This window comes from Brachyistius frenatus, unplaced genomic scaffold (genome assembly GCF_029030835.1).
Source record: "Brachyistius frenatus isolate BFR_SWC_R1_liver_20210118 unplaced genomic scaffold, ASM2903083v1 Contig_24, whole genome shotgun sequence".
NCBI lineage: Eukaryota > Metazoa > Chordata > Actinopteri > Embiotocidae > Brachyistius > Brachyistius frenatus.
This window is the reverse complement of record NW_027210623.1, coordinates 728,384-748,129: the sequence shown is the minus strand read 5'-3', so window position 1 is coordinate 748,129 and position 19,746 is coordinate 728,384. Positions and strand designations below refer to the sequence as shown.

Sequence of the window (19,746 nt, the reverse complement as noted above, 5' to 3'; positions counted from 1 at the left end):
AGAATTATGTCTTTTTTTTTTTTGTTTGTTCGCTATTAAGTCCTCTGGTGGGAATTCAAGCCATATCGCAACAACAGGCCTGGAGGAGAGTGCTGATAACATTGTCCCTGGCGGTCTAGTAGGCGTCTTTGCATTTAAAAAGATCTTCTTGATTTCACTGACCTGATTGTTGTGGCCTAAATGAGATTTGGGGGGAGTTCAGATGTTCACTTAATATGTTCCCCCATATCTTTCCTCCCTCCCTCCCCTCCCTCCTTCCACTGTCCTCTTTAATGTTACTCCAACCCAGATAGAGTTTTACAAGTAGCTGTGAGGTGACTTCTGTCATGTGAACCCATTCACATGCCCTTGTTTCCTTCGCTCTCCTGCATTCTGTCAAGGCTGAAGAGCTGCATTAACACTAGTAGAAGCTGGAATCTGTAGGTCAACAGTTGAGTCACAAGTTCTATCTCTTCTGATGCGGTTACTTTTAGGATTATTCGTTGCCGTTTCATTGTCTTCTCCTTTTCTTCTCCTTTCTCATTGCCTCCTTTTTATGAATATTCACAGCAAGTAACCAAACTCGACATCGGGTTTGTCACACCATTTGCTGTGGAAGACTGAGAGTAAACAGTTATTTTTTTCAACCAAACACTCCTGCAGCTGATTTCACCGTGCTGTCTGTCCTTTTTGGCTCAAAGTCTGCCAATCAGTGGGACCACCTGCTGTGGTGCTTTGATTGGAAGCAAAACCTTCATACTGTCACTCTACTGCTCTTGGTTTGACCTGCTTGCTTTGATGATTTAGCCATTTGTAATCCTGTGCCAACACAGCTCAAGCGGAGTTTCTGTGGACATTTTTTGTGTCCCTGAAACACTGAAAGAATTAGTTGTAGCTGGGTTATAAATTGGCCTGTAATAAATGCACCCTGTCCAGAAGTTTGGACAATGTATTACTCAAAGAAATTGCAGAGTTTTATAAACTTCTGACATGTGAATGAAACAGCCTCAATGTGGTCACTTGTGAAGCTCACAAGTCCTTTGTGTACATTCAACTTTATTACTCTATTTTGATAATGTAGTTTACTGTGTTGTTAGGTGAACATGGCAAATGTCTCTCAGTGATGTTAAGGGTCTAATTGTTACAACTGCCGGGATGTGAGCAGTCACAATTTTCTATTGTAGAACAGATGATCACAAGACGTTTTGGCTGCTGAATGCAAATCTTTAAGCAGTCGTATCCGACATTTCACAGTCAGGTGAATAATGGGTGCCTACTTTATTAAGGTTATTCATTAAGCAAAACTAGTTGTACAGGTCATTGCATCCACTCAGTAGAATCCAGAAGAAGTGAATTACTGCCACGTCCTCCTGTTACCCTGTTATATGTGATTCACTTATAGCTGAAGATAGTGCGTGTTATTTTGTCACAATACAGAATATTATTATTTCAGGTCTGCACAACAGTGGAACTGGGTGATTATAGCTACAAAGTATTATCTATATTATGATGCCCTGTTTACATTCAGCGTCCCACTCCAAATGACATGTTAACCCTTATAAAACATTTGTAAAGCCAATCTAACGAAAACTTTGAAGCCTGAATTGTTTACATCACTGTTTTCATCCTGCTGTTGCTGACGCACTGCTGTGTTTAATGGCGTGTTACTGTAACCTGTAGATCTGCAGCCTCGTGGGAAGCTATTAGTGTAATGTGCATTGTATCACTTGTGTGTTTGTGCAGATGCTTCATAGTGGAAGGAAAAAAGAAAATAGAGACCAACCCATATAATAATGCTCCTTACATTGCACCACTAGTGGTATCTATAATCTTTGATGAATTGACAGACCAGTAGAAAATTCACATTTGTAAGAGTTTTTTCATAAGGCTTTAGAGAAAACAGAATTTGTACAAAAACTTGTACAACTGTTCTTGTCCCCTCCTTAATGTCATAAAAGTAAAAAACAAGGATGTAATATTGAAACAATTTCTGGCATAAATTGGGTCCCCACAAAATGTTTACAAATGTAAACATACTAGTTTGTGGTAGCACACACATTAATATAATGCTCAAAATAGGTAATCCAGTATTTTTGCAGCGGAACAGTTGTGGACGGTTACGTTCAATCCAAGTAGAAGATGTGACAAAGAAAAGTCTCAGCCTTGCTTTGAGGTGCAGGGGCCCAAATTTTGTTGGTCCCAAACAATGGAGTTAGATTATGATGTAATGCAAATCAATGCAGGTATTTTGGCTCAATAAGTAGCCACTTGGGAAATAAATGAGAGAATTGGCAGGTGGCCGACTGTGGTTTCTGAGATTTGTTTTAAGTCGAGTGGATTTGTGGTTGGGGTGGGAGGGGAGTCTCCAGTGTTTCTGTTTGTGTTGTAACAGAATAAAGAAGGGCTTGTAAAAAGCTACTTCACCAGATCTGCGTAGAGGAAATGCCAGTGTTTTTCTGTAATGCTCAACACATCAGGGCTATGTAGGTGGATGCACAAGTGCCTCAAGGAATGTTTGTTTTTTCTTTGCCTGATTTCTTCCTTCAGTGGTAATTCCGTGCATTTTTGTTGTGGAAAGTAAAAACCACAAACCGTGTACTTTGTTTGTTTATATTATCACAAGATTAGTTTAGCTAGTTGGTGTCCTGTCTTGTCCTTTTTTGAATCAGAAACCTTAAATCCGTCTTCATCTTATGATAATCTGCTGATTTTTGTATTGAATACATGTAATTGTAGTAGTTGGTCATGGAGGCTTCAAATGATTTGGTCAGAGGCTTAGGCAGGTGTCTAAAGAGGGGTGTGTGTGTGGGGTCCTTGTGATCTGTGCAGGGTCATATGTTTTATTTTCAACCTGCCAGTTGGCCCACTAAAATCATATTTATGATTTGTAGAGCTTTTTTACAGTCCTTACTCCTGTTACTGAAGACGACAAGGACACTTGTTAATCTGATAAAAGATGGTCCTTTCAGAGACTGTGTTATCGGTCATCATTGTTAGGGCAAGAAACTCTAAGTATACATCCTCTTTTATTGTTCGCAGTAAAAAGGTTGTACTTGATAAGACACTGTGAAGCACAAGATACAAGTGTTATTTTCACAGCAAGTTATTGTTCTGCAAAGAGACGGCTTTTTTCTACAGTTGTTCAAATGGATTTATTCTGGCACCTTGCACTATCACCTTCTTAAAATGCCACAGGTCTTTCCTCACGCTGATTTTACCCAATAGAAATAGAAGGAGAATCATGTAATCTCGGCACTGCATTTACATGCACAAAGAAACGGACATTAAAAAGCATTGAGCGTAGTTTTGACTAAAGTGAAGCTGCAACAAAAGACACATAAAGTTAGGTAACAGAAGTGTGAACAAACTTGGAAAATGTTAACAAAGTAATGCCAAATGCAGAATTGTGCTTCACCACAGATTGTTGTGCCAGTACTCAATCCAATCTAACCAGGTGCGACTGGAACTGACTAAATTTAGACAGTTCAGTGTCTCTTTTGATCCCTTTCAGTTCACAACATAGGTCTTGCAGCTTCTGCATATTTCATTTGTTTTCTCACCATATTACCTCTGCAGCACCATTAATCCCCTCCAAACGGGATGTCTTTGCACCATCCTACATTTACCTTTTAACCAGGGAGTGATGCAGCTATCTGCAGATCCAGAGTGAGACTTTTAACAGCTATGGTGACTGGTATTTAAGGATGGGGCTGCCAATAACAATAACAAAAAGAATAGTCTGAAACAATAGTCAACAGCAGAGGAGTGCTGGACAGTGACCAATAAGAAATCTTCAAATTATGTTTACTTTGCTTTATCAGTAGGTAATCTCATCACTGCACTAAAGATAGATGTTATATGCAGTGGAGTCAGTAGAGTCCTGAGGAATGGCTTACTTTTCAGACTGAAGTGAAACAAAAACAAAAAAAAATCCTTTTAGCTTTCAGCGGCTATGTAGGAGCCATAAAGGCTCGATCAGCCTCTTTGTGGCTTTTCCTCTCCTACTTCCTTCCTACCATGCCTTTTACAGTTTAGTTTAGCCTAGGGGCGACTTGAGCAATCTCGCAATGCTTTCTTAACAAAGGCTGGACAAAGCAACATAACAGAAGCTTTCTCACATGGCCACAACCAGTATGGTAACATCGTATATTAAAGCAGGTGTTCTCTGCATCCCTTCACCCGCTTAGTCTCTTCCTCTCCACCTCCCATTATCTTTCACTCCTCTCCTCAGTCAATCTATTTTTGTTATTGTCCCTGCAGCCCTCTCTGTTTTAGCATATAGAGACCATAAAAGACAGGAAGTAAATGTTCTCTCAGGCAGATGAAGCTGAGCTTCGCATAAGACCTGACCTGTTTGATCGAGCAACATCTGTGACAATATATATACACTGTGTGTTTGTTCATCATTGGTTTCCCTTTTGCTGACTGTCTATAGCTTACAGACAGAAATAAATATCCTTTATGTACATCATGTAAGAATATGATGCTCAGTATATAGGACATTAGGTTTGTTGCTTAAAAAGTACCTATGGCTTGTGAGTTTTGAGATGAAGCATGGTTTCACATGATGTCATTTGTCCCTGAAGTCATCTCTCTCCCTTCGGTTGTCCCACAGGGCAGTGATGCCTGGAATGGTGATGTTTCGGCGGCGCTGGTCAGTTGGCAGTGATGACCTGGTGCTGCCCGCCCTCTTCCTTTTTATATTACACTGCATCTGGTGAGTCACTGTTTCTTCAAGTACATAGATTTTTTTCCCCCTCTATATTTAATGCATGATTTATCAGTGGATCTCTGGAGAAATATATATTTCTTTATCTGAATTATTACTTCTCTCCCCTTCTGTTTCACTCTCAGGTTGGTGGTTCTGTCCGTGGTTCTGTTCGGCCTTCCATATGGATCAGACCAGTCCTGTTCTATAACACTGGTGGACCATGGCCGGGGGTACCTGGGCATCCTGGTCAGCTGCCTTATATGCGAGAGTGCCATCATGTGGTTGAGCATGAGGGGCAGCATCTTGTACACACAGCCCAGGGAAGCATTGCAGTATGTCCTCTATATACGGCTCGGTAAGACATCCTGGTACGACGTGTGGCTCTTTTAAACAGGATTACATGTTGATGCTTGTTGGCATTGAAGGTTGTGGTCGTGAGGATTAGTTCAGGATTCAAGTAAGATTTGAACACTGTTTGTATTGATTGCGCAGATATTGATCATTATTCGCCTCACTCCCCGTCTCCCTCTTTCTCTTTCTTTCTCTCTCTAGCTATTCTGTTGGTTGAGCTCGTATATGCTGTAGTAGGAATTGCCTGGCTTGTCCAGTATTACCAGCCATGCTCAGATGTCACTGCCAAAAACCTGGCTTTGGGTGAGTGAAAGAGGATATAAAGAAGGGAAATAAACAAGTTCAAAGGTGTTTGTTGTGCTTCAATGTGAATACTTTTTTAATATTCTCTGCAGGAATTGTTGCATGCAACTGGCTAGTGATATTTAGCGTTTGCATTACCCTCATGTGCACCTTTGATCCGACGGGTCGGACCTTTGTCAAACTGAAAGCAACTCGTCGGCGTCAACGCAACCTCACTACGTACACGCTAAGGTACTAACAGACTCTTAGATTCTCAGTTTCTCTATGTGGCTCTTGTATTGTCTTGACACCAAACTCCTGCACATCTTACCTGTTTTTCACACAAACTGAGTCATGACAGAAACTTTCACTTTTTTTTCTCTGCATTAGACACCGGCTAGAGGAAGGCCAAGCCAGCAGCTGGAGCAGGAGGCTGAAATTCTTCATGTGCTGCACGAGAGCCCAGGATACACAATCAGTGAGTCACGACGCACAACTACCCATTCCAACTTTGAGATAAAAAAAAAAAATAAATAACATCAAAGAATAAAAGCAGAAATATGTTGGGCACATCATCCTGAGAGCCAGTCATTAAAATAAGGCCTGTCTGGATTAATCAAGACTTTGACGTACAGCGGCGTTTTGCTGAGCTACTTACCCGTGACATTAAGCATTTAATAGAAAGTATGAATGTAAAATGATTTCATTTTAGTCTAAATCAATTTGTGACACGTCAGCTAGAAAGTTAAGCTCTTCTAAAGTCTGAGATTTTTTTCTATTTATGATTCACTAGCCTGCATTGAGATCATTAAAGTAAATACAATCCAGAGAGAATAAATTAAAACTCATATTTGACAAGACTCACAGAGTTGGTGCTGTTCCAATGGGTTGGTGTACTTTACAACATTGTATCTATGCACAGGGCTATGATGATGTCTATTTGCAGTAATCTGTGAATAACTTCTCTTCTTTTTGGCAAAGGATAGCCTACTGCTGGTGGATCAGAGAAGCTATTGCCTCACAGCTTTGCTAAGTCTGTGCTCTTTATTTACAAGTCTACAAATTTGCATTTGTGATGGAGAGAAAACTAACCAGCCATCCATTTTCTCCCACTTACCCTGGGGCCAGGACACGCTGGCAGCAGGCTTAGCAAGGTAGTCCAGACATGGCTCTCCCGAGGATGATTTTCCAGCTCTCTCTGGGAGACATGCTCCCAGGCAGGCATTTTGTAAGGACATTGTGGGGTTACACTAGATAAAAAGGTCATTTTCGGTCATGACACCCTACGTCTTTCTGGTCGGTCAGACCTATAATATGCAGTCTTATCCCAGCATTAAATAATTTAAAGGTTACATGATGATAACGTCCTTCTTTTGTGGAGTTGTGGAGTTCAGTCTTATCTTGTCTTCTGCTTTCATGTCCAGGATGCGTATTCAGAAGTGGCTAGCCTTTTTGCAGAGTTCTTCAGAGACCTGGACATTGTGCCTAGTGATATTATTGCTGGACTGGTTCTTCTCCGCCAGAGACAGAGGTCAAAGAGATCTGCTATTCTGGACCAGGTATAACTCTAAAAATATGCTTTCGAGTCTATAGTTTGGAATGTGTTTATAATCTGTAATAATGTTTCTGATTTGTTTTCTCTTCTAAAGGCCAACAATGACATTTTAGCCTTCTTGTCAGGAATGCCTGTCACTCGTAATACTAGGTACCTGGACCTTAAGAACTCGGTAAGTTTCTTCTGTGTAATGAACTGACAAATGTTTATATCCCATGCTGAACCACCTGGGCAGTGCTTCAGAATTAATGTATTTAATGTAATACTGGAGTAAAAAAGTGAAAATGCATTTTAATTCACTCTTAAAGGCTCTGGTGAGTCTTATTTACCGTCAAAAGTATTTTATTTGTGCAAAGTCAGTTAAGCTCATTTATAATGCTGCAAAAAGTGCATAAACAATTCAAAGATCTAGCCTCAGGATATTGGTTCCTTACAAAACAGTTTTGTACATTCCACACAGTATATATAAAACAGTGGTATTATTATGTCACATCCAGCAGTTCGTCTGATGAAATCCCTTTTTACAACAGCAATTTTTGGCAGTGGTGTACAGTATAATTCTTTACTATAGTGTACACAGCTAAGACAACATGTTCAACTGAATTTAATCCAATCTTAAAATGAATGTATTGCTATTCTTGTTACTAAGTTTTTCTGATGGAGGTGTGTGTGTGTGTGTGTGTGTGTGTGTGTGTGTGTGTGTGTGTGTGTGTGTGTGTGTGTGTGTGTGTGTGTGTGTGTGTGTGTGGTGTCTGTCCGTTTGTCTGCCTCTTCCACACCCAGGCTGAGATGAACATGTACAAGGATGTGTGCTATTACATGCTCTTTGCCCTGGCTGCATACGGCTGGCCCATGTACCTGATGAGGAAACCTGCCTGTGGGCTGTGTCGCCTCGCCAGCTCCTGCCCGTGAGCACTCAAACATACACCCGCACAGTTCTGATCTATTTGCTTTCTGTGTCTCTTGGGCCTCTCCAGTGTGGAACAAATTTCACATGCGTCAACACTTGCCAAGTGGTAATCCACTGAGATGCTACCGCTTCAGTTAGACCCACTCACTGACACAAGCAACATCCAATTAATCATATACTCTTATCTGGATTGCCTTTGCTGGGATACTAATTATATCTCTGTAATCCTATCTGTTAAATGTATTTCTATTTTGTCAGTTCCATCTTCTGCTTCTGACAATATTGTAGACTATTTTCTTAAATCACTCTCAGTAATGTAGATTTAATGATTTAATGGGTTACTGTATAAACACAACTGTCTGATATGTAAAACAAAAATGTCATTTGACTGTAAGGCAGCCTTTAAAACCAGGAAACGACAACAGTTATGCCATATTACGGTATCCAAAATCGAACATGATGTTTTGTCTAATATTACAATATTGATGTAATATGGATTACATGGATATATTTCTGGGCCTGCTACTGATCTATTTATAGCCTTTTCTTTTTACCCTGCTTTCTTCTTATCTTGCCCTCTCTACCAGCTGTACATCAGTGTCTGGCTCTCGGTTGTCTCAGTCCGTGACAGTAGAGGAGGACAATTGTTGCGGCTGTAATGTCCTGGCCATACGCAGACACTTCCTGGACAGAGATCTCAAGCAGGTTCACATTGTCTACACATCCTGCCACGATGCTGTAAGTAATCCAACAACTGGCCAACAAGCAGTCTGAGGTGTTTGGGCTTCACAATAAAACAAAGGAATAGGTGTTGTGGGGCATTTAAACAGCTGCAGGCAAATGTTTTCTTTTTTTCCTTCATAATGCCCTGTTGAGGTGAATTATGGTATCTTGTTCTTCTGCATATTGAGCCCCAGAGCCAAATGTTACATACAAACTTGTAAACCAGATATTGTTCTTGTCAAACAAACATGACTGAGCACAGGACAGTGCTACAGATTCACAAACTAGAAGGTAGTCTGATCGTTCTGTGGCATCGTTTGGGAGGTTTGGCCATCATTTCTATTTGTTTTAAATAACACTTTAATCAGCGGTTTAGTTGCTGAGATATGTGGAGCTGAGTGAGAGCTGTGTCCACATCCTCAGCAAGACGTCCTATATCTTTCCAGTTGGTGTTGAACTAGATAGATAGATAGTTACTTTATTAATCCCACAAGGGGAATTTTTTTTCCGCTACAGCAGCATTATAGGTACAAGAAAGCAATAAAACAACAGTAAAATATTAAATATAAAAATGCACAGCATATACGATAAATAGAATAAAATCAAATAGAATAATTAAATTAAATTAAAACTAACTAAACAATAGTGCAAAGATTTAAACAAACAAGAAAACAGACAACCAACGGTGTTATTGTTGTGTGATGGATTTTGCCAGAGGTGAGTTATTGTACAGTCTCATTGCAGTGGGCAGGAATGATCTCCTGTATCTGTCCTTGTGACTATATCAAGCCTGTGCTTTGTCACAGAGTTTATGACTCATGGACAGACTCTTAAGGTGCAGCTGCAGAGAGGAAAAGGCATTTCTCCACTGACCATATATTACAGTCCTAAGTCACAATGTTGTACTAAGTCATCACTGTGATGAAGTAATTTACTCAATATCCCCTGTGGACAGGGTTCCAACCCTTTTTGTGTTAGCATAGTGACAATAGTTAAAATACTGCACTTACTCTTTTTTTTTTTTATTCTTTTTTTTTTTTTTATTAGTATGTTTTCCTGTCTACTTGTCATGTAAATCTGCAGTATGTTAGGGCAGTTAAGATGCTGCATAAATGGCTGATTGAACTGAGTGGCATTATTGTCACAATGACCAAAATAAACCCCAGCCTGTCAAATACATTTAATGGCTAATTCAACACATTAATAAAATACAATGTATTTATTTACAGCAGCATTGCTTTGGCACTTAGAAGTAGAGCTTTAAAAGTTGACATAACTTCTTCCCAGTTATTAAAAATTCCCATAACTCTCCAGTCAAATGTGTCTTTCTACTACTTTTTGTATAATAATCATTTTTTTAAATATAGATTTTCCATAGCTGTCAGACCTGAACTAGAGCCACACAATGGCAATGATTTGTAAAGCTGAACACTTACTGTTAACTCAGTGGGATTAGCCAACACTGAGTTTCCATCTATAAATTCCTTAATTTACAGTAAATGAGCGTGAACTGAGAAAGGTTTGATCACATTGACTGTAGAAGTGCTAAGGCTGCTGGGCGGCAAGTGAAACTAGGATGCACAAGTATTAACCCTCTCCTCACATTACTTTCTAACCAGTTTTTACTGTCTCTGCTTCAATCTGCATCTTTCCTACAGGTTTACGAGACTCCATTTTTTGTGGCCGTGGATCATGCAAAAAAGAAAGTTGTCATCAGCATCAGAGGAACCCTTTCACCAAAGGTGTGATTTTCTTGCTTCTTGTCTTCTTTTTGTGATGTAATTTCTTCAACTCTCTCAGAGCATTAACTGACCTTGTTCTCTTCAGTGCCTCACAACACCTCCAGCGCAGGTGAAGTTCTCATGGTTTCGATGAAGTGTTCTCGCACTCCTACACCCCTCACGTGTAGAGCAGAAACATGACCGTCCACTTTCAGAGATAAATGTCCTATCCACTTTTTTACATAACCATTTCAGAAAATTCCTGTAGTGTTTTAAACCTGAATTGAACCAAGAGCTATGAATTTAATCATGGTTTTATAACAACGGCAAATTATCTTTTGAGAGGAAAATGACGACTCTCCTCAATGAGCTTTGCCACCAACTACTTAAAACATCCAACTGATCAAAGTAGAAATGCACGGACAGTAGGACATTAAAAATACAGGTGTAGAACCAAGCCAAACCTTCCTTGAAAATACAAGTGTTGATTTGCACCTTCCCTTAAGGTGTCTCTTGTGATCAGTGCTTTAGTAGGTAGTGTAGGATTTCACCAATAATGAAAGAATGGTAATTGTAATTTCTTAATTGTAAACATAAAGTGAGTCTTACTTGAGGACATTCTTTTATAGTCTGTAAAGATATTGGTCTATATCAAGTTATATAACAAATTTAGTATGCAATGGAGTTTATGAATGGTATATTTAATTTATGTGCATAATCCGTGCACATTTATCAGTAAAATGTCGTTTTCACTTTCTCCATCTCAATGTTCCTCTCTTCCAGTTGTGATCTCTGCTTTATGCTGACGTTGTAGAAGTTTGAATTTTTCTTGTGTGTGTTAGGACGCCTTGACTGATCTGACGGGGGACTCTGAACGTTTGCCTTTGGAGGAGCAGCACGGGACCTGGCTCGGCCACAAGGTCAGAGATCAAACGAATCACCTCCTAAACATATGGTACATTGTCCTGAGAGCTTTCCTTTTTAAGTTTCTCTGTTCTTCATTCAATTGTGTCACAGACTCCAATGGTCATTTCCATTGTTAATAGTTGAACAATTACAATATGTATAATTTATGAACAGATTAATGACACAAACTTCATGTCCATATTTATTTTTCCCTTACTATCTTCCCTCCACTAAATCCTGCTCTCTTTCTCTCCACTCTCAGGGGATGGTTTACTCAGCAGAATACATTAAGAAGAAACTGGAGCAGGAAATGATCTTGTCACAAGCTTTTGGAAGAGACTTGGTACATGACTCAGTACACTGAATGGCAGGCTCAATAATGAGCCTTCTCTAGAATTTGTGCTGTGAATTTGTAGTACTTTATAAAGGCTTCACCAGCTGTGTAACATTACCATAATCCTAACCATAGTGAATACAACAAACTCTCTAACAAACAGCAGTAAAGGCAATTTGTTAAAGTGCGGTAACAAGAGCGAATGTAATGACTCTGTCTGTCGCTCACAGAACAAAGGCACCATGCACTATGGGCTGGTGATAGTCGGGCACTCTCTTGGTGCAGGCACTGCTGCTATCCTCTCCTTCCTGCTGAGACCTCAGTACCCCACACTCCACTGCTACTCTTACTCTCCACCTGGCGGCCTTCTCAGGTGAGTCAGTCTTTGTGTGTTTATAACTCTAACCCCTAACCTTATACAAAAAAAACTACGAGAGAAGATCAGTTTTTCCAGTTTTAATATGTTATATAGGAAGTTATTAAAATCCTATCTGACATATTGGCACATAAATCCCATATTTATGTCTATAAGTCTCCTACTGGTTTTACCTGAGGTTGACTGTTTCTTACAAGAGTGCTGCCACAGGTTATTCCCTGGTTCTTTAGTAATCCTGCAATAATTTCATAGAAACTGATTTAATTGCAAATAGTGACAGAGCTGCCATACACTCAGGCTGGGAGCAGAACCACAGGGCCAGAATATCTGGATTTATTTAAAAGGGCCATAAACATAAATGTTTGTGGACTGTTACTCAAAGGAATCACTTTCTTCTTTCAGTGTGTGACATAAAATTGGTCTGCAAAATGTATTTGTATGTTCATGAAAAACCAAGGTGTTACATAGTACAGGACACTTGAGAAAGTGTTTTGGACATGTACCCACAAGCCCTGGTTTGTTCGTCATTGTATTGTTTTTTTTCTTAACATTAAAGTTTATTTTTGTTCCAGTGATTCAGACTTTATTAGCATTTAGTTTGTCTGCACATGATCACTATCCAGCACCCCGCACTACAGCTGCATGCAGTGTCAACTGTGTTTGTCCTTGGTGGGCACATACAGGCTGTAATGGATAAGCATAAGTTATACTCTGGTATCAAAATGTCAATCTGTAGGTATTAATTGCACCACTGAAAGCCACATGAATGCCTCTAATTGGCCATTACATTCCCCCAGTTGACTGTAACTGTGGTAACACTGTATAGTGGTTCTTGTGCGTCTCCTTTATGCCACATGCTGAGTGTGTCAGAATCAGTTTATTGGCCAGGTATGTTAACGCATACAAGCCATTTGACTCCGGTTGTAACTTCTCTCTCAACATACAAAAACAGACAGACATAGATAGACATATAAAACATAAATAGACATATATACAGCTAAGAAACATATATACATCTAAACAATGGTGCAATTGCACCTAGTGCAAATAGTAATTTAGTAGTAGTAGTACAGCTGTGATTTCAATTCATCGGACCAGGCAACCTGTTTCCAGTCATTGACAGTTATAAACCGTAAAAGCAAAAGTTTGTTTTTTTGTGTCAAAATCTTTTACTCTGTGCTGTTTACTCTTGTGCTATAGGCAACCCAACATTTCCAGTATACATCAATCTAGAGTTATTGTCGACATACTAAAACCTTTTGTATGTTTAAGTACCTTCATCTCACACCGCCCCGTTCCAGAGCAGCAATGCTTCACTCTCTTCCAGGCACCCTTGATCATGTGCTTTTCAAAGTCTGTGAGATCCCACTTGATGCCCTTCACATTAAAATCAAATGTAGAAGTTGCTGTTGGATGCACCTGTTTAGAGATTGACTGACACATAAGTCAATGGGAAGGGAGGATCCACTTCTGCAGGGGCACTGTTTTTATTTTTCTGTAGTTTTGTTTTAATAAGTGTCACTTGCTTAGTTTGGCCAACATTTCCAGTATTGTATCAACCAGAGTATGAATGCACTTACATATCCTTTGGATATGGTCAGATAAATATATCTATTAAATATTTAATGTAGTATACACTACTCGTGAGGAATCTATATTTCATATATATAACTTTTAAAAAAAATGTATTTAAGCACTTTAGATTCAAGTAAATGTTTAAAATATGAGTTGAAAGTGTTGCAGAGAACTTGTTTTCCTCTCTGGTCACACCAATTACTCTCTTTACATGTTCGGTTAACATCATTTAATGATTTTTTTTTTTTTTTTTTTTTTTTTAAATTTTATTTACACAGTGAGGATGCCATGGAGTACTCCAAAGAGTTTGTTACATCTGTGGTATTGGGAAAAGACCTGGTACCAAGGTATGTATTTTACGGTATCTAGTAGACTGACGTTAACCTCACTTCTCTGCAGTATTACCACAATAACCTCTGATCTCTCGTAGACTCGGCCTGTCACAACTGGAAGGTTTTCGGCGCCACCTTCTGGAAGTGTTACAGAAAAGTAACAAGCCAAAGGTGACTTAAACTGATGGTACTATAGAAGATGAAAGTCAGACTGACCTGTAGACCATTTTTATATTATGAAAAAAAACACCAAAAAAAACTAGCTTGTGTCACCAAGAACATGCCGCGCCTTCTCCCAATCATTTTGATGGAATGCTTTATGGACTTGTGACAAAAACACACCTCTACTGCACAGATAAATAATACATGATTGAATAGTAATTAGATTGACAACATGTTTGCATTTTTGTCTGTAACAATCAGCACATAAAACCCTGAAGCATCACACTCCTGCTGCATTTTCCACATTTTGCAATTACTGATTAAAAATAAACAGCAGCCTTTTCCACAACCCTTCACAACACTGCAGCTGTCATTGCTGTAATTAAAGCATAATTTAGTAAGCCCCTCTCTGTTACAGAAAAACATACAATATACCGAAGATGAATGTAGATTCAGATGTTAAGTTGCATAACACAAGTACATTTCTCTTTGCAAGTGGAGGATCATTGCGGGAGGCACTAAATGCATCCCAAAGTCAGAGCTTCCGCTAGAGGATGATGATCCTCAGTCTCAGCCGGCAGCACCTCCCAGCAGCCGCCTGTGGCTACACCCCAGTGACCTCAGCATTGCCCTCTCAGCATCCACACCCCTCTACCCACCTGGCAGAATCATCCATGTGGTGCACAACCATCCTCCTGAGACATGGTACAAGAACTCGCGTGAAAGCTATGGGCAGATTGTAGCTAAATACATCTAAAGTCTGAAACGTGTTTTCTGAAGTCAGTTCAGTGGTGATGGTGCTTAAAGTTTGTATGGTAAAAATGTATGGTTCATACAAAGACAATCAAGCTCACAAGTAGAAGTAGTTTATCCAGGTTATGCTAATGATGAAAACAACATGACAGCATGTGTTTGTTATGCCTGATAAACAAATTAAAAACAAAGCAGCAGTCAATCCATGAGGACCTCTTCTCCCGTGTCCTCATGCTTTGTTTTTGCTCTCTAAAAACTTTGTTAAAGCTATAAAACAAATATTTCAGTATCCTTTGCTCATGATATATATTTTTTATTGTGATTAAATGATACTTGTTAAGGAAATTGTAGATTTGGAGTGAAGAAGCTACAGGAGACCGTCTTGGGTGGCAAAACAGCGATGTTTATTGACAGAACTGGATCAGGGAGAGACAGAGTGACAAGTGTAAGAGGTCTAGCCAATCCATCTCTGAGGTCCTACCCTCCCAGGTCCTGTTAATATTGTCCCCCAGAATGATCTATACTTCCAGAGGGACCTCATGAGCTCAGGAAATCCGATGAGATAGAGAGACATGATTGATGAGACAGAGACCCATTGATGAATGAAAATTATTTCACAGTACTGAGGCAATGAACTTGTGTGTTCATTGTCTATTTCACCATGATTGACAGTCTCTCTCACTCTCTCTCTGTAGCTGTGGCCAGGAAGATCCCACCTACTCAGCTCTGTGGGGGGACAACAATGCCTTTAATGAGGTCATTATATCGCCTGCCATGCTTAACGAGCACATGCCCCACATGGTGATGGAGGGCCTAAACAAGGTCTGTATTATTTGTGTGCATGCACATAGATGTTTTTGGTGGTTAAATGGCTTTTAAATCTTGTTCTTGACTTCCAACACTGGGCAACTGGATTGATGTGTGAATTGTATAAAAATTCAGATGCATATTTTCAACTATTGTTAATGAAGGGGGATACTACCTTTTTTAAAATTACATTTCTCATTAAAGAGACCAGCAGCATTCAGATTTTACTTGATGTAATATTTCTGGAGATAAGTTCCATCTTTGTTAACATTGTATAAACACTGTGCCCAGAATGAATGACAATAGTCAGCGGGAGAGGTTTACATGTTTGACTAGAGGAGACTGAAAAAACTGAAACTTTACCCACCAGTGTTTAGAGTCATAGACAGACTCCAAATTTAGTTCTGATGCAGTTTGTAAATTTGATATAAACTTGATGCTTTCAAATGCTTTTTTCCTAAAATTAAGACATACAGTAGTTGTCTGGCCACATCTTCATCTAAAGGTTACATACGTTTTTCTATTGTTACCAACAGAAGGGAAAACCTTGTTTCAATTACACCTGGCAAAGGACTTTGACATTTACAGAGAATATCTATTTGAAGATGGGTGATGCCTTTCTCATCTCACTGGTCTTTAAACTGACCCACCTCATTACTGAACATTGTACTGTAATCAAATTGAGAAAAATCATGTACAGTATATTAATAGTTTGTTAACAGGGTATAAATATGTATGTTTGCATGTGAAGGATTCACTTTGGGGTTTGCACTTTCTGGTGGCTGCAGAGTTCATGTATGTTTGTTCTTGTCTGTTTTTACATGGTTTTGCTTTCATTTTGTGGCTCAAACTGCACCTCTGGATGGACACTATAAGCCCTGTATGTGTGTGTATGTACAAAGAGTGTGTGTATACATTTTCTGTCCCTTGTATGTCGTGTGATACCTCTGGTGTTTCTGCAGGTACTGGAACCATTTTGTCCCCTGTCTGAGCAGGAAAACTCGCAACCCAAGGAACTGGGAGTCAGTCAGCCTACCTGCAGTACCATTGTGTCCATAACCTCACCAAGTGAATTAAACCCCAATCCTCCTCTTTCTGATTCTTCACCTAACCACAAAGACTCGTCTTTCACTGCCTCCCTCACAGACATTCAGGCTAACTTTGTCCCTCTGACTGTCGCTGCTTCTCCTTTTTTTCCAGATGCTGAGTCTGTTCTTCCAGCTCCTCGTCTGTCAGACTGTCCCTCTGCCTCTCAGCCATGCTTGGTGTCTGTCCCTCCACTTTCTAACAGCCCTTCCATCTCTCTCAGAAGCACTTCCAGCTGAAGATGATTCATGCATTCCACCACAAACCCAATCAGAACCACCCGTTTCTCATCCATGTGAAGACGTGACTGCTGTTCCTGTCTGTGAAATCCTTTCTGATGAGTAACTGTACTCAGACAGAAATTTCTCATTTCAAGATAGTAGCATCACACAGCTCTTTGCAAAACGTGCCAAACAGTCTTTCTGATTCTCTTGTATGATCTGTATCACATTCAGTATTAGACTCATGGACAAAACAATTACCAATCTAAATGATCAGTCATCACACACTTAAAAACTGTCATTGTTACTATGTTACTTGTTTAATTAAATAGCCAGACTAAGATGATGTCATGTCATCCTCATTACGTTTAGCTGTAGGAACATTTTGCTTGATCTAAAACTCAGGATTTGGTGCCGGTCTGTGGACGATGACCGTCTTAAAACAGTTAAAAAGCCACTGGAGAATCTGCCATTTCTTCCACTAAAATAAGCCATAAAAAACGCAGGACGCAAAGCAGCTCAGCTGCTATAACAGTTGAGAAAAACAGTCCTACCTTGCTGTTCCAACTGACATCATTGCTCTTTCCACTTACACATAAACTGTTGGCTGGATACAAGAAGTCCAGGCGAGCTCACTGGATGCCATCAAGAGGTGTCAGAGCAGAGGTACAATGTGAACATGCATAAACAACCACAAGGGAATGTGGTAAATCTGATCAGTAATTATGTCCTGGAATACATCACTGATTAATAGAATATGTAAACTCTTTAAACCCAACAGTCACAAATCAGAACCCATCTGTGCTCTTTCTCTTCTTAATGAGCTCATTCTTTTCCATTTTTGTCTCAGCTACAGTACATTTGGTCAAGTGCTTTGGCATGAACCTTGTCACCCTGTTCCTCAACCTAACAAGTATTCTTTGTATTCACAGTTTCCATGGTAACCTAATTTCCTCCACATTAGCTGCTCTTTCTTCCCTCTTTGGTGGGTGCTTCAGTCGCTGCAACTTTTCTCTCTGGATTTCTGTTCCCTTTTGGCTTTTTCAAAGCACATGTTCAGCTTTTCCTCAATCATAATCCCTTGGAGAAGTTACTCAGCAGATGAAGTAACAAGAGGGAACAATTGTGCAAATATGGATTACCTTTTGTTGCTCCACTGCTTTACTGCATCTAATACATTTCAAATTTTCTTCTTTTTACCTGCACGGTACAATGGAGATCTTTCACCAATAGGATTCAGAAAACTGGAGATGTTTTATATCCTGCACATTACACTTCATAGTGATAGGACATAATGTTCATTTGATATGTCATATGAATCAATGGATTTGGGGATTTCAGTATATTATTGCTTAAGGCAAAACTCTTAAGTTTACAAATATATATATATATATATATATATATATATATATATATATATATATATATATATATATATATATATATATATATATATATATATATATATATATATTTTATATATAAATACATATATTATATAAACTTAAGTTTATATAAACTTAAGTTTAAATTTATATATATTGTTTGTCATCACTTGTTGGGCATTGTGCCTCCAATCGAAGGTTGTTTCATGTTTTTCTTGCCAGATATCTGCCATATCACTTACATTAGTCTTGTTCTCATGTCATTGGTAACCCTCACCCAAGTAACAAACTCATGTTTTGTGACCCATAACCATCTGCATAACCCAAACATCGTAAACATGTTTGTTTAATGACATTTTTAACCCACTCAGTCTTTGTTTTCATTTATTTTTCATCATTCCAGTCCATTGTCACATGTAATGTATGTTTTATTTGTCTGTTTCCTGTCCTCTCACTGTTACAGTTGTTTTTATACCATAATGTTCTGTGTTTTAAGTCATTAAAGTTAACCGAAGATATGTAATTGTGTGCTGATGTGATTTGCCATTAGTGTTTGTTCTGTTCACATTTATATCACTTCACAAAATACAGTTCATATTTTATAGGCTTGTGGTTTTCTTTCATGTTTTTCCTGATTACATATTGTCTTACAGTTCATTTTTCCTTATCATCAGAAATGTAGGTCTTGCTCAGGTATCATGACTGAATGTGGGTGTTTCATGTCAGTTGGAGTAGGTGTAAGATCACCTTTAGGTTGTACTTACATTTATCGCTTACATTTAAATATAATTGTCGTGGTTACTTGAATAATGCCATTGAAAACCATTATAATTTTACTAAGTGTGATCCAAAAGCATTATCAGATACTGGAGATCTTGCATTTATTGTTCTTGTACCAGATCAATAACACTATGGATAAAAACTGATGATGAACTCATGATGCTTTCTCAAACTATTAATGAAGTAGATATGGATTTAGTGATTTACCCTTTGTTTTTTCATCCCTCCTTCTGACATAATGGAGACATATTTTTTTAAGAGAAACATGTCAGCACGTTTCTGATGCCACTGGATACAGTTCTTTTTCGGACAGTAGAGAAATATTGAAATTAAATAAGTCAGGTGGCATCTATATCTGTTTTATCTGCAAAAGTAAACAATTATTTGGATTAGTTAGTTTTGAAGAGTTGTAAGTGCGGCGGGTGAATTTATTTTTTCCAGTTAGACCTGGACTTCTGTTTGCAATTATTATTCTGTTTACGTTGGCTCTCAACCCTAATCCTTCCTCTCTCTTGCTCTTATTGTACATTAATCTGTGAAGTCATGTCTGTGTATACCTTTGTGCTTGTGACAGGTGTTGGAGAACTACAACAAAGGAAAAACTGCTTTGCTGTCAGCAGCCAAGATCATGGTGAGCCCCACAGAAGTGGACTTGAATCCAGAAACCTTGTTCATGGATGCATCAACAACCTCTCAGCAGCCGACGCCTACAACCCACCACCGCAGGAATAGCAGTGTTCGGTTAGTACACCACTCACCGCTGTGGGTGTGTTTGACCCGAAAAAGAATATATGAAG

At 39.1% G+C, this 19,746-nt stretch overlaps 1 protein-coding gene across 5 annotated transcripts in view; it reads left to right on the top strand.

Moving 5' to 3' along the window:
* dagla (diacylglycerol lipase, alpha) overlaps positions 1-19,746 on the top strand; it is a 33,750-nt gene that overhangs the window by 9,989 nt on the left and 4,015 nt on the right. For all 5 annotated transcript variants that reach the window (XM_069697617.1, XM_069697616.1, XM_069697613.1 and 2 more), the window contains 18 exons: positions 4,595-4,696; positions 4,834-5,045; positions 5,243-5,344; positions 5,437-5,575; positions 5,714-5,801; positions 6,748-6,882; positions 6,973-7,050; positions 7,662-7,786; positions 8,376-8,526; positions 10,170-10,253; positions 11,075-11,152; positions 11,401-11,481; positions 11,703-11,845; positions 13,702-13,770; positions 13,854-13,926; positions 14,414-14,622; positions 15,366-15,492; positions 19,524-19,690. In XM_069697617.1, the coding sequence (XP_069553718.1) occupies positions 4,602-4,696; positions 4,834-5,045; positions 5,243-5,344; positions 5,437-5,575; positions 5,714-5,801; positions 6,748-6,882; positions 6,973-7,050; positions 7,662-7,786; positions 8,376-8,526; positions 10,170-10,253; positions 11,075-11,152; positions 11,401-11,481; positions 11,703-11,845; positions 13,702-13,770; positions 13,854-13,926; positions 14,414-14,622; positions 15,366-15,492; positions 19,524-19,690 (2,156 nt within the window). In that variant the 5' untranslated portion in view covers positions 4,595-4,601. The remainder of the gene's footprint in view (positions 1-4,594; positions 4,697-4,833; positions 5,046-5,242; positions 5,345-5,436; positions 5,576-5,713; positions 5,802-6,747; positions 6,883-6,972; positions 7,051-7,661; positions 7,787-8,375; positions 8,527-10,169; positions 10,254-11,074; positions 11,153-11,400; positions 11,482-11,702; positions 11,846-13,701; positions 13,771-13,853; positions 13,927-14,413; positions 14,623-15,365; positions 15,493-19,523; positions 19,691-19,746) is intronic.